The following is a 15,178-nucleotide window of genomic DNA, read 5'->3' on the forward strand; positions in this document are numbered from 1 at the left end:
GGTGTGGCTGCCCACTGCTCTGGGTGTGTGTGCGTGTGTGTTCACTGCTTCAGATGGGTTAAATGCAGAGGATGAATTTCACTGCGCTTGAAGTATACATGTGACAAATAAAAGTTCCTTCTTTGTCGCATTACAAGCTGAAATTAAAATGGATATTTGGGGGGTTGGTACCATTTTGATTTACACAACATGCCTACCACTTTAAAGGTGCAAATTTTTTTTTTTAAATTGTGACACAATAATTTAAGATGAAAATACAGAAATCTGGAGTGTGCATAGGTATTCACCCCCTTTTGTATGAAACCCCTACTGTAAATAAGAGCTGGTCCAACCAATTCACTTCATAAGTCACATAATTAGTTGATTTAAGATCCACCTGTGTGCAAAGTGTCACATGATGTCTGTATAAATCAACCTGTTCTGGAAGGACCCTGACTCTGCAACACTACTAAGCAAGCAACATGAAAACCAAGGAGCACTCCAAACAGGTCAGAGACAAAATTTTGGAGAAGTATAGATCAGGGTAGGGTTATAAAAAAATATCCCAAACTTTGAATATCCCAGGGAGTACCATTAAATCCATTATAGCAAAATGGAAAGAGCACCACTACAAACCTGACGAGAAGGCCGCTCACCAAAACTCAGACCGGGCAAGGAGGGCATTAATCAGGGATGCAACAAAGAGACCAAAGATAACACTGAAGGAGCTGCAGCGAAGATGGGAGTATCTGTCCATAGGACCACTTCAAGCTGTACACCCCACAGATCGGGGCTTTATGGAAGAGTGGCCAGAAAAAAGCCATTGCTGAAGAAAACACGTTTGGAGTTTGCCCAACAGCATGTGGCAGACTCCCCAAATACATGGAAGAAGATTCTCTGGTCAAATGAGACAAAAATTGAACTTTTTGGCCATCATGGGAAATGCCATGTGTGGTGCAAACCCAACACCCTGAGAACACCATCCCTACAATGAAGCATGGGGTGGCAGCATCATGCTGTGGGCATGTTTTTCATCTGCAGGGACAGGAAAGCTGGTCAGGACTGAAGGAAAGATGGATGGCACTAAATGCAGGTTAATTCTGGAGGAAAACCTGTTTGAGTCAGCCAGTGGTTTCAGACTTTGATGAAGGTTCATGGTACGGCAGGACAATGATCCTAAACGTACTGCTAAAGTGACACTGGAGTGGTTTAAAGGGAAATATTTAAATGTCTTGGAATGGCTTAATCAAAGCCCAGACCTCAATCCAAGTGAGAATCTGTGGCATAACTTGAAGATTGCTGTACACCAATGCAACGCAACTTGAAGGAGTCCGAGCAGTTTTGCCTTGAGGAATGGGCAAAAATCCCAGTGGCTAGATGTGCTAAGCTAATAGAGACATACCCCAAGAGACTTGTAGCTGTAATTGTAGCAAAAGGTGGCTCTATAAAGTATTGACTTTGAGTGGGGTGAATACCTATGCACACTCCAGATTTGTTTTTTCATCTTAGTGTTTGTTACAATAAAAAAAAATGTGCACCTTTAAAGTGGTAGGCATGTTGTGTAAATCAAATGGTGCTAATGTAACAGACATTGCGTTGTGTTGTTCACCAGTCTTTTTTTTTTATTCTGAAGAAATGAGACACAAATACACTGCTGAGGACGGGCTGCAAACGTCCAGTGGCATTGGTGCTTACATTTCCAAAACGAACTGAAAGAGGCCAGCGCCTCGTTCCCATAACTACCTGTGCTCTTAAAGGGCCAGTGCAGAATTTCCCCACCACTACACACAATGGCAAGAGGAAAAATAAACCCGTTACACTAACCCCCCAAAACTTCATTTTAAAACCAGCTTATAATGTGACAAAACAGGACAAATGCTAAGGGGGATTAATACTTTTGCAAGGCACTGTAAAGATGATAATATTTACCTGTTGACTGCTCATACTGAAACACCATCTCCATGCACTTTGACTGATCTGGAGAAATCCAAGGCAGCTCCTTTGGAAGGCTCAATTAGCTGGATGGATGGCAGATGCCCTTGTGGTACCATCTGATATTTTGGCGCTCAGCCAATTTGTGAGAAGCTCAAGCATTCGTAACTCGTCCATGAGGAACAACAGTGCCAAAAGTTCCATGATCCACAAATGATTTGTATTAATGTGTACCTGTTGAAAATAAAATGTATTGCGTTTTTAAAGACAACGACAGACATGCAACATATTACTTATTGCATTTTTTCCCCCACATTTGTGAAACTTGCCCTACATTTGTTTGTAAGTAACCATATGTATTTGCAAAGTGCATTGTGTTTGTTTGAGGGGTGTGTGGTATATTTGTTAAGCATGTGACAATTCTTGGGGCCCAAGCGACAAAACTCTGTTGTACTGCTTGGCTCCCTCTTCGCTGCTTACAGTTATATTAAATCACATTCTGTTTGTTTGCAAGTCACAGGGCTAACTCTATAGAAGAGGACTTGGAGATGGTCACTAAGCCACATCTGACTGTTTTCTTATCCTTTCAGCCACCCACTATACAATACTACAGCATTTGTTTGATCTCCTTGTACAGCTGTCACCAGACTTACTGGTTCTTATATTTATCTTCACTAGCACTAGAGATCATAGACTGCTATGAATAGCAACATTATTACACAGAGAGATGGTGTGCCTCAGCATGGGACCCGTCGGATACAACTAAAAAGTCCCAGCTGGTTTCACTCTCATGGGTGGGAACGGGCAGGATTGGTCCAAGTCTCACAGGACCGGACAGCATCGGTGATGTGCTACATTGGCTGTTTAGGCTACATCCACACTTTAGATTTAAAACGCATCACTTTTGCTATGTTTACACCTGGCGTCCACACTACTCCGGATTATTCAAGCCCCAAAAATGTAGATGTTTGGAAATGCCACTGGCCTCATTTTACTTTGAAAACTCCAGGGTAGCATTTTAGTGTAGACAGGGCAGAAACTGAGACACAGACACCCACACCCACGTTTGCTTCCTGATTGTGTCTTCTCGGTCACGAAGTATCCTTCCCTGATTTGTTGTACTCCTATCACATGACCCTTTTCCAGAAAAAAAACCCAAATGGCATCAGTTTGTTATACCGGCATATGTGTGCCCAGTGCACATGAATGATTATGTATTTTCTGGCGTGTTAGTATGGATGAAGATTATTTCTGATATGGAGCTAAAATGCTTGTCTTGACCAAGATAGTTTTTGTTTTAAAGCTAAAACGTATTGGTGTGGACGTAGCCGTAGTCTCCCTTCAGTTGCTCCACTGCCATGGATGGATGAATACAAAATAAAAAGGCTGGTGAAATAAAAAGAACAGTGTCCAAACTGATGATGGTATCTTGGTCACTTTGAAATCTAGTTAGCAAGGATTGCAAATCCTTACTGCTCACTTCTATCGTCGTCGTCACTGCCGAACACGATCTGGGCTTGAGGCAAACCACATTTGAGTGATGTGGTGCCATTTCACTCGATTTCTAGCAGTGCTCCAGAGTATACTTGCACTTTTGAGGTTGGATTGTTAGTTGTACAAGTAAAGTCTTCTTTGATGACCTCGGGCTTTGTTTTGATCAATTCTTTCTCTGAGGTACAATTCTTCTAGTCATCCATTCCTTATGTAATGTCTAGTAAACTTGAGTTGGCGTCATTCAACTGTTGTCAAGAATTGTCTGTTTTGGCTAACACGTCGGAGAACTTGTTCATTTGTAATTCTATCCATATATGAGATCTTGAGCAAACACTGATAAAACCACATCTCCACAGCTGCAATATTCCACTGCATTTCTGCTTTGAAGGTCCACGACTCGCATCCGTATAACAACATGGACTACACGAAGGTTTTGAGAAGGCATATTTTTAGCACAATTGATAGTTTCCTATATGTGAACAAGTTCTTAATTTTGTTCAAAGCGTCCTTAGCTATCTCAATTCTCCTGCATATTTTGTTTTTGCAGTGGCCACCTGAAGTTACAAATGCACCCAGGTAGTTGATGGATGATATTTGTTCAATGTCCTGATCCCCCTGCTTGAGGTTACAAGCAGGTTCGAACTCTGGCGAAGACTTTGATATGCTCATGCATTTGGTCTTCTTAATGTTGACTTTGAGACCAAGTCTTTCACTTGCAGCTACTACAATATGGAACAGTCGTTGGAGACCTTCAGCAGAGTTATTGATTAGGACAGTGTCATCTGCATAGCGAATATTGTTGTTATTTGTTATTGACTTTAAACCCTTTGGGCACTTCCTCCAGTACTCTCAGGATCATTTTGCTGTACAAGTTAAGTCTGGCGACACGACACAGCTTTGTCTAAACCCTCATTTGATTTCTACACAAGATGACATTCCTTCTGCTAGCTGAACTACTGCTTTCTGATTTTTGTAAAGATTTTTAATAATTCTGAAATCTTTGTCATCAATCTGGATCTTATTGAGCATTCTGAGGAGTTCCTTGTGACGAACCTGCTGTCAGATGTGTATAATTATGCCGCTTTTCCACTACCAACGCGGCTGAGTCGGGCTGAGCCGTGCCGTGCTGAGTTGGGCTGAGTCGAGCTGAGCGGGGCTGTTGGAGTTGCATTTCGACTACAACCGCGCTGAACCGTGCTGGCTGGAAGTGGGTGGACACATTGGGTGGAGTTAGCGAAAGTGGGTGGACGTTACGTGATGTCGTTAAGCAGCGCAAACAGTGACATCAGTGATCTTTTAAGCGGTAGTCTCACGACCCGAATAGTAAACAATAAACATGGAGGACATGGAGTCGTTAGTGTTGCTGGTCTTGGTGCTGTGGCTTGTTGTCACCAACAACGCCAACAGATACTGGCAAGAGCGTATAGATGAGGCGAGGCGCATAAGGTTTCATAATTCTCGTAATTCGTAATTCTCCTTCTTCCGGGTTTACGGTGTTTACAGATCCCAGCGTGCTCGCGGGGCGTGTGTGGGCATGTGAGGACACTCCTCCTCACCAATCAGTGCACAGGGGAGTGTCTCCTCACGCCCCCAGCCTCACTCGGCACGGTTTGGCTCGCTTCAGCCCCACTCCAAAACGGTGCGAGTTTTAGGGGCTAAGCAGGGCTGAAGCGAGCTGAGTCGTGCTGTTTTTTGGTAGTCGAAACGCGAGCCGTGTCGGGCTGAAGCGAGCTGAAGTGAGCTGAAAAAGGGTAGTGGAAAAGGGCCATTAGTTTTTTGGCATGAATTTGGTTTGGACATCATAAAATGCAATTATACAGTAATCTTGTGCCATAATTAAAATCTAATTCCAATATTTGACTTGTATACAAAGGTTCTACATCTATTTAGCACTGTGTTCCAATTTGTTTGCTCTTTAGTTTGTAACTGCTATGCATTTGTATTGCTTTTCTTTCATGTATTCTTTTTGTTTTGTGTGCCTGGTGTAACAAAGCTATCTGTCTGATGCTGGTGCAGTGTTTTTGATTGTTAATTAAAAGCCCACATCACTTGCACACTAAAAGAGCTTTTGTGTGTGTGTGGGGGGGGGTTTGCCGCCTCTGAATACAGGAATACAAAAAAGAGGGAGCTCTCCAGAATTAATGGTAAATATGAGTTTAAAAATGTTTATGAATAAATGTGTTTGTGGTTAATTAGCTCAATCTTGCACTAAAAATATGAGTGAAACGTCTCAGTTATTGGCACCCTGGTATTTACTGTAGTACTATGTTCAGCCTCCCTTCTTCTATAATGCTTGATGCGGTTGGAAAATACAGAGCAAGGAATCTGAGACCAACTCCTCAATAACACAAACTCTCCAGATTTGTGTCTTAAGCAGAATCTCCTCTTCCACTCACTGCACATGTTTTTCAATGGATTTTAGCTCAGGGTATTAGGGTAACCATGTCAAAAACTTTTATTCTGTTGTCATTGAACCATTTTTGTGTGGAATTGGATCGTCATCCTGTGAGAAACACCAGTCACGACTTAGTTGTAGCGTCTTGGCTAGATTTTCATTTTAAATAGTACTAAAGTAGTACTTAATGGGACTCTACATTATGCCATGTATACCAACAAGGTTCCCAGGGCCATAACCTCACAGATTCTCCACAATATGTATGCCTAGTCCACCTTGAGTGCTTGCTGCCAGACTTGTCTATTTTTGTCTCATCTGGTTCCAATCATGTCTAATGAACTGTAGATGCTTACATTTATGATTTGATGAAAGAAAAGTATTTCTTCTGCCATAGCTTCCAAATAATTTATTAACACCAAGGTGGTGTCTAACTGTAGACTTGGAGACCCCAAAATTCTACCTTCTGCACATCTTTAACTGTAGGCCTTGGAAAAATATTTACTTCTCATTGTGCATTACAGCTCAAATCTCATAGTTAATTTTAATCAATGTCCCATCTGTGGATATCGGTTATGGATTTATTCTAATATTCAGTTTATAGAAGGCCAATATTTTTTTGTTTGTTTCATTTTATTTACTCTCTTGTCTTCTCAGTCACCTTGTATAGATACCCCAGTGAAATAGTCATGGAAGGTTGTGAAAGTAAATTAATAGCAGCATGCTCAAGCTACATTTTGTTAAAAAAAGTTAGTCTTTTTGGCAATGTGAAATGAAACCACTTAACCACAAAATCATTTTTCATTGCTTTTTTATGCTTTTGTCACTGATTGGGGAGGAATTATGTTTTCAGGTCATCTGTCCGTCCGAGATTCTTATTAGTGCAATCATCTCAGGAGCAAGTAGCTGAAAATTTGTAGGATTTATATAGAATTTTATATGGAATTATTGTAGCTACTAGACGAACTGATTAAATGTTACAATGTTATAGCAAGGTCAAATGTCTGAAATAGTTTTTCTTCATATTTGTCATCCAAAGATGTTATTTACATGCTAATGTTCAGGAACTCAAGGCCTGTTTTTTGGCTCACTACGATTTCTGTCATTGTGTCTATCCATTCATTTGTCTGTCTGAGATTCTCATTAGCGTGATATCTTAAGAATTAATTGTTGAAAGTTTGTAGGATTTTATATTAAATTATTGTTGTAACCAGCACATGAACTGATTAGATTTTGGGTCAAGGTCACAGCAAGGTCAAATATCTGAAATAGTTTTTCTTCAGTAGCTTCCTTCCTGTTTGAAGTGTATTTTAAGGGTAGTTCTGGCGTACAAATTAGTGACAAAAAGGACTAGACTTATTGGCAGAGGCATCCCCATTGACTCTGTTGGCATCAACGTTGACTTGTTTTAACCCACCTTTACCAAGGGAGCCAATAATTCTGGAGCTGACTGCAAGTGGGAATGTTGTTGAGCTGTATGAGTGGTCATTGTATGTTATGAGTAAGCTCTGAATTAGTCTCATTGGAGTGGATGTATAACTAAAATGAACTCCTAGGACTAGATCAGTAGCTAATGTCATTTAACATTCAAATCTTACGAATGAACCTGATCTTACTTCATTTCATGTATTTTGTATACATTCATTTGCTCTGTCTGGAGAAAGTGAAACTGGAGAAAGTGGACACTTAGTGAGAAACTAAATACACTTTACTCTATGAGTGGGTTCAGATGACACTCATTCGTCTTACAGCCATGACTTTTTTTTTCCTGACCACTGAAACGAAAAGTAAAATCCACATTTCCCTTCCCGCTTTTTGTTTGTTAATTCATTCATTATTTTTCCCATTTTCTTTTTGTCTTCATTTCATTGTTTGTTGTCTGAAGGAGCTTAAGTTAAAAGACGAGGAGTGTGAGAGACTTTCTAAAGTCAGGGATCAGCTGGGGCAGGAGCTGGAGGAACTCACTGCTAGCCTGTTTGAGGTTTGTTTTCATTCATTTGGTTTCTTCTCCTTCCTGGTCAAATAAACAAACAAACAAACAAAAACATGCAGAGGTGTGTGTTTACTATGTTAGTGGATATTTCTGCCAAGATACAGACCTTCTCAGCAGCTGCATAGCACATCTACAGCTTAGTACAGGCTTAAAAGGCATGGATGAGTTTGTTTAATTCATTTTCGGCAGCATGCAAAAAAACAAATGAATTATAAAAAATGAAGTTGATCAGTAATTCTCATTACGATCAATGGTGGTGGTGCATAATTATAGCTGCATTGGACGTTGGAATGAAGGCTAACAAATTATGTTGTTGGCTAACAAATATGGGGAAAGAAATTACAGTTCAATGAAATGTCTTGGTGATTAAATAGTTTTGATAAAAAGATTCGCTTTAAAAAAGAATCATGATGTGCTGATGACCTGCTTGAGTAGCTGTTTGTCTTTCTATAGTCATATATTCCTTTGTCATGGTTTTTGGCTTCATGCACCTCCTACCACATTTCTATTTCTGTTTCACATCACTTCTTTCTACCTCTCCTGTATCTCCACTGTCATTCATAGAGATGTTGGCTAACTCGCTTTGTGTGTGTGTGTATGTGTGTGTGTGTGTGTGTGTCAAATTTGACTGGCTTGGGTTGGCTCTCGGTGTGGAAAATGGAAAATGATGGCAATGTGAGATACTAGGGACGCTGATCCAAACTCTGACATGAACGCTGTCTCAACAGGAGGCTCATAAGATGGTGCGAGAAGCGAATGTGAAGCAGGCCACAGCAGAGAAGCAGCTGAAAGAAGCCCTCGGGAAGGTGAGAAACAGGAATTAAAATGAGGGGGGAGTGGAGGTAGTTTGTTTGGTCTGTGGATTGGGGATTTGGAATAAAATGTTAGCTTGCGCGCATAGATATGTTATTGACCCCAGTCAGAGATGTTGTCATGTCAAATACTTCAGTGTTAGATTAGATTAGATAAAACTTTATTGATTCCTTTGGGAGGGTTCCCTCAGGGAAATTAAAATTCCAGCATCATCATTACAGATAAACAGAGAGAAGAAATAGAGAAAACTTCTAGATAAATTAAAATAAATTAAGTATTTACATATACAAATATAAAAGAATAAGATATGGGGAAGAGAGGAAGGGGGGGAAGTGGGGTTAGGGTAAGCGTGTGTGTGTGTGGGAAGCAGGAAAGATATTGCACTTTATATTGCACATTGTCCAGTATTGCTTATTGTTAGGCTAGGCTACTGCTCCTTCCCGTCCTCTGTCCTCCTGTTACCCCTCCTCCCCCCCAGATAGGAGTTGTACAGTCTGATGGCGTGAGGGACAAAGGAGTTTTTGAGTCTGTTCATCCTGCACTTGGGAAGGAGCATTCTGTCACTGAACAGGCTCTTCTGGTTGCTGATGACGGTGTGCAGAGGGTGACTGGCATCGTCCTTGATGTTCAATAGTTTGTCCATAGACCTCTTCTCTGCCACCGTCACCAGAGAGTCCAGCTTCACGCCGACCAGAGAGCCGGCCCTCCTGATCAGTTTGTCCAGCCTGGATGTGTCCTTCTTGGATGTGCTGCCCCCCCAGCACACCACGGTGTAAAACAGGACACTGGCAACCACAGACTGATGGAACATCCACAGGAGTTTCCTGCAGATGTTAAAGGACCGGAGCCTCCTAAGGAAGTATAGCCTGCTCTGTCCCTTCCTGTATAAGTGATTGATGTTGCAAGTCCAGTCCAGCTTGCTGTCCAGCCACAGCCCGAGGTACTTGTAGGAATCCACAGCCTCCACCTCGACTCCCTCGATCAGAACTGGTCCGAGGATGTGATTCTTCCGGATTTTTCCGGAATTCTGGATTTTCAGGCATAAAAATGCGACCCTCGTGAATCATGCAAATTTGTTTTTTTTTGGGGGGGGGGGTAGGACCACATTACCACATTATCCATAGGCAACTCCAATGAGCCATGCGTGCGCATAATAACCTACCCTAGGTTAAGCGGTACCAATAATAATAATAAAAAAAAGCCCATTATGCATAACGCGAGAGTAACCTTTGTGACCCGAGTCAAGTAATGTAAGACGCACGCGCATTAGTAGTCAGTTTGTTGTTGGAATGGATGCAGCTGTCACCCTACTCTCGTGTGTGACGTAGCATACCAGTGTCTTCGATGTCTTCAGTTGTCAATAGGATCGACATTTGGATGATTCAGGTAGGCCTATGCTAATATTGTTTTCATGTATTTGTTTGCATGTCTATTATCTAATAGTTTTTCACTGATCTCAATGTCCAAGATTTGCCACGGTGGTATTAATGCTAACATTAGTTAAATGTTTCTTAGTTAGCCAGTTATGGTACTAGCCAGGTTAGTCAATGTGTAGCTACCAGGCTAGGTTGAAAAAAATGAAAACGGCAGGTATCAGTGAGTAAACATTTCTCCTCTTGAAAGTGTTTAGATGATTTACTTGTATAGTTGGAAAAAGGCATTTTTTTGTTTTTGGGAAAGGAAAGTTTCGCGTGTCAGCATTCAACATGATTTGCCACAGCTAACAAAATTGTTTGCCTAGCAATTGCCTAGCCGTTCGCATGAGATGGCTTCCTAAGGTTTTAGAATGTTAGCGTTAAGTGAACGTTAAGTGAACAAGGCAATTAAAAGTGTTAAATTTGGTTGTAGAGGTATTATTTTTTTGACTATGAGGTGTCCTAATTTGATTGAAATTCTGTCTGCTACAATTCGCATCAGTTCGTTTAAATGGTGGGCTTTAGCCTATCAAGATTATTGTCTCAAACCTGAGGTCTCAACAGTTTGATGCCGACGTCATAGCAATTCACTGGTTGTTTGTCATTTGAAACACTAGTATGTGTAGCATATATGTTTATGCAAGTGACATGATGCTGCCATTAATGACTGAGGAAACCAGAGTTGACAGATGGTGGAACAGTGTCAGGAAGACCCAGAGGTACCCAGCTCTCTGTAAGCTGGCACTGTGTGCTCTTTGTCCATTCCATGGCCCTTTGATTGAGTCCTCCTTCAGCTTGATGGCTGACATCCTACAGGCGAAAACCTCCAACATGAATGTGGAAACCTATGAGTCCTATGAGGTGGTAAAATATAACCTGAAGGCAATGCATGAGTCTGCATTCAGCCTTTACTCAAGACCCAGCAAAGAAAGCCCTGTCAACATCCCGCTTGTCAGGAACATTAAACTTTCAAGTCACAGGTATAGGGCACAAATAAGGAGGAGAGCAGAGGCCAGGAAGCACCAATATCGTGCACCCTGCACCTCTGGGAAGAAAAGTGCCAAAGATGCCCTTTTAACAGCAGCTGCAAAGGCACGAAAGGAGTTCCGGAAGAGACGCCTAGAGACTCTAAAAAAAAAAAAACTGGCTAGGAAATAGACACTGCATTTTGTCACAAGTGCAATTTTCAGCAACAACTTTCTGTCTCTCTCTCTCTCTCTCTCTCTCTCACTTACACACACATGCACACCGTTCTATTATCTGCACCTGGGTGTCTGATAGATTGTTTAGTGTTTTTTCACTTGTATGTCCATGTTACACTTCCTGACTTTGTACTTTGTTACACTTCTTGACTTTATACTACACTTACTGACATTGTTATTGTGCATATTTTGGAAAAAAATGATGACACTGAGTGTGTGCTCATCACCTGTTCTAATATCTGCACCTATTGTTTGATGTTTGAGGTTGTTTGCCCTCAAAATAATTGTTTTCCAATGATGAAAATTGGCACTAAATGTTTGCGTATTGCACTTTTCATTAAAAGTGTCAAAATGAGGTTACTGTGTGTAGTGGCTGCACTGTTGCCGCACCGTGTCGTTGCCGCGCCATACCACACCACACTGCTGCCGTGTCGCATTATGGGTCTATATATTTTCCTGCTTTTTTGTCCTTGGCCAATCACATCCCTGTGGTCGTGACCTTGGTCTGGACCTCCCAAAGTCAATGATCAGCTCCTTGGTCTTCGAGGTGTTGAGCTGCAGATGGTTCCTGTTGCACCACACAGCAAAGTCCCTCACCAGGCTCCTATACTCCTCCTCTCTGTTGTCACTGATACACCCAACGATGGCTGTGTCATCGGCAAACTCCTAAATGTGACACAGCTCCGAGTTGTAGCAGAAGTCCGCAGTGAAGAGGGGCCAGCACCGTGCCCTGGGGTGCTCCGGTGCTGCTAATTACAGTGTCAGACATGATGTCCTTCAGCCTTCCGTACTGCGGCCTGTCAGTGAGGTAGCTGGAGATCCAGGTGACCAGGCAGGGGTCCACTCACATCTTGTTCAGTTTGTCCTGAAGCAGTAGGGGCTGGATGGTGTTGAAGGCACTCGAGAAGTCCAAGAAGAGGATCCTCACTGTGCCATTTCCCTTATCCAGATCCGAGTGGGCTCGGTGTAGCAGGTAGAGGATGGCGTCTTCCACACCAACACCTGCCCGGTACGCAAACTGCAGACAGTCCTGGGCATGTTGTACCTGGGGCCGCTCCAACGTCTTCATCAGATGTGAAGTGAGTGCCACCGGTCGGAAGTCGTTCAGCTCGCTGGGCCGATTCTTTTTGGGAACTGGAACGATACATGATGTCTTCCAGAGGGTTGGCACTCTCCCCAGCTGCAGGCTGAGGTTGAAGATGCGTTGGAGTGGTTCACCCAGTTCAGCAGTGCAGGTCTTCAGTAGTCGTGGACACACCTTGTCCGGGCCTGCTGCTTTCCTGAGTTGAAGCTTCCTCAGTTGACCTCTGACCTGGTCTGCAGTAATGCATAGAGGAGTCTGTGTTGAGGTGGGGGAGGAGGGGGCTGCTGTGATGACTGGGGGGAGGTGTGTTGAGGGAAGAAGGAGAGATAGCTGCAGTGAGGGAGAGGGTGGGGGGGATGTGGGCTGGTTGAACCGATTGAAAAAGTCATTCAACTCAGGCTACAACCACACGACAACGGCAACGAGATGTTATTTAAAAATATATCGCGTCCAAATGGGCAACGATCAGTAAAATATCAGGTCCATATGGCAACGCAACGCTTGCTGAAAACGATGCAATACACATGCCACACCTCTAGGGGCGCTGTAAGACGGTCCCTTCGGAGACACCAGAACAATAGAAGAAGTAAGGACGCATGCGCATAAACTATTATGCGCGAGACTTCATATTAGCCACAAAGTCAGGAAAATCTGTCCGTAAAATTACATTATAATGACCAAATACAATGAAAAGTATTTTTCCAGTCTCACCTGTGAAAGGTAATCCCATGTGATCTCGTTTGGACGGCAAACCTGTTGGTACAGTTAAACGCAGCTAATCTTTATTCTCCGCTTTGATCTATCCAATATGGTGGCGAGGATGACGTATGATTCTACGCGGAAGGCGGCGTCTTTAATGGTCCGGAATAAATTGAATACTACACGTTGATGGATTAATTTGTTGTTTCTCACCTGTGAAAGGTAATCCCATGTGATCTCGTTTGGACGGTAAACCTGTTGGTACAGTTAAAGGCAGCGCATGAATCTTTATTCTCCGCTTTGACCTATCCAATATGGCGGCGAGGATGACGTATGATTCTACGCGGAAGGCGGCGTCTTTAATGGTCCGGAATAAATTGAATGCTACACGTTGATGGATTAATTTGCTCCTCTACGCCCTTTTTGAGGAATGTATTGTCGGACTTAAACCAACATCTGAAGAGGTGAGATCGCTCCTTTTTTTCCCTATTTTTGCTGGCGGGATTGACTCTGCCCTAAGGGCAGAGTCTCTCTCTCTCTCTCTCTCTCTCTCTCTCTCTCTCTCTCACTTTGCACCATTACACAATAAATATTCACAGTGAAAATATTTTGTAAGCGCGTTTCATGAACCAAGTTATAGGATTTGTTGACAACTCGCATTGCGTCGCAATGAGAAGATCATTGGTACTACTGGTGTTAAGAATCAGACCATTTCATAAATGAATATTTTGCTGTAGAGCTGCAGTGTTTGTACAACTGCATGTTTTTGCTTCACTATTACTGTCACTATTCTGCTTCTTGCATTACTACTGTGAACTAACACTGAACATAATAATAATAATAATATCCAAGCTCATGTTTCACTCTCACTAGTGCTCTGTAAGGCTTTTTCCTGGTGATATCCTGGTGATATTCGTTACACTTCTACCCGGCGTGAAGCACTCACAGTCATGTGGTTGTGACGTCATCGTAAACAAATCCATTCTACTCATCCAGACGACTTCACAACGGCAACGTTGCCAGATCTTTCCACTCTGGAACCTGTTCTCAAAAAGATTTGCGTTTTGGGCATCCAAAACTCCGGTGCCGCGTGGACGCCAGGCCTAAACGATAAGCAATTGTATCGGAGTCACCTGAATCCGTTGCCGTGTAGACAGGGCCTCATTCGCCCTCTCCACTGTCCCCTCAACGACTCTGGCCTTTGTATTGTGGCCTGTGATGGTTTTCACACCTTCCCAGACCTCCCTCATGCTGTTCTCCTTCAGCTTCTGCTCCACCTTTCTCCTGTAACTGTACTTAGCTTCCCTCATGCAGCGTTTCACCTCTTGCTGTGCTGCTTTCATCGCCTCCCTATCCCTGCTCCTGAAGGCGGCCTTCTTCCTGTTGAGGACAGCTCTGACTTCCTGTGTTACCCATGGCTTATTATTAGGGTAACACTGTACAGTCTTAGCGGGGAAGACCATGTCTGCACAGAAGTTGAGGTAATCTGTCAGACAGTGTGTCAGCCCCTCTTATGTCCTCACAGTGTGGGCTAAGCAGCACATCCCAGTCCGTGATGTCATAGCAGTCGCTGAGGGCATCTTCCAGTTCAGGGGAGCACCTCCTGATGGAGCTAGTTGTTGCAGGCTGCCTTTGAACCAGGGGATTTACTGGGAGAGCAGCTTATTTATTTTTACGGAGACATTTACTGGTTCTTCTACTTCAGCTGTAGAAGAACCAGGTTGTGGTCAGACTTCTCTAGTGGGGGAAGGGGTGTGACACTGTATGCATCCCTCACATTAGCATACAGCAAATCAATTGTCCTGTTGTTCCTTGTTGGACAATCCACAGCCTGGTAAAAAGCAGCCAAAGTAGAGTCCAAAGTAGCATGATTAAAGTCCCCAGAAATGATGATAAATGCCTCAGGGTGCTGTGTCTGCAGCCTTGCTGTGACAGAGTGAATCCTCTCACATGCAGTGGCTGCATCTGCCGTCAGAGGGATGTAAACACTGATGGTGAGCACGTGACTGAACTCCCTCGGCAGATAATATGGCCGCAGGCTAACGGCTAGCAGCTCCAAGTCTGGGCAACATAAAACTGTCTTTATGGAGATATGTCCCGGGTTACACTAGCGGTTAACATAAATGATGAGTCCCCCACCTTTGCTTTTCCCGCATGTGTTAGTGTCTCTGTCAG

General features: G+C 43.0%; 1 protein-coding gene across 3 annotated transcripts in view; it reads left to right on the top strand.

The window, feature by feature from the left end:
- rab3ip (RAB3A interacting protein (rabin3)) overlaps positions 1 to 15,178 on the top strand; it is a 111,511-nt gene that overhangs the window by 56,838 nt on the left and 39,495 nt on the right. For all 3 annotated transcript variants that reach the window (XM_060902770.1, XM_060902769.1, XM_060902771.1), the window contains exons 5-6: positions 7,683 to 7,778; positions 8,519 to 8,596. In XM_060902770.1, the coding sequence (XP_060758753.1) occupies positions 7,683 to 7,778; positions 8,519 to 8,596 (174 nt within the window). The remainder of the gene's footprint in view (positions 1 to 7,682; positions 7,779 to 8,518; positions 8,597 to 15,178) is intronic.

Source organism: Neoarius graeffei, chromosome 21, assembly GCF_027579695.1.
Source record: "Neoarius graeffei isolate fNeoGra1 chromosome 21, fNeoGra1.pri, whole genome shotgun sequence".
Lineage (NCBI taxonomy): Eukaryota > Metazoa > Chordata > Actinopteri > Siluriformes > Ariidae > Neoarius > Neoarius graeffei.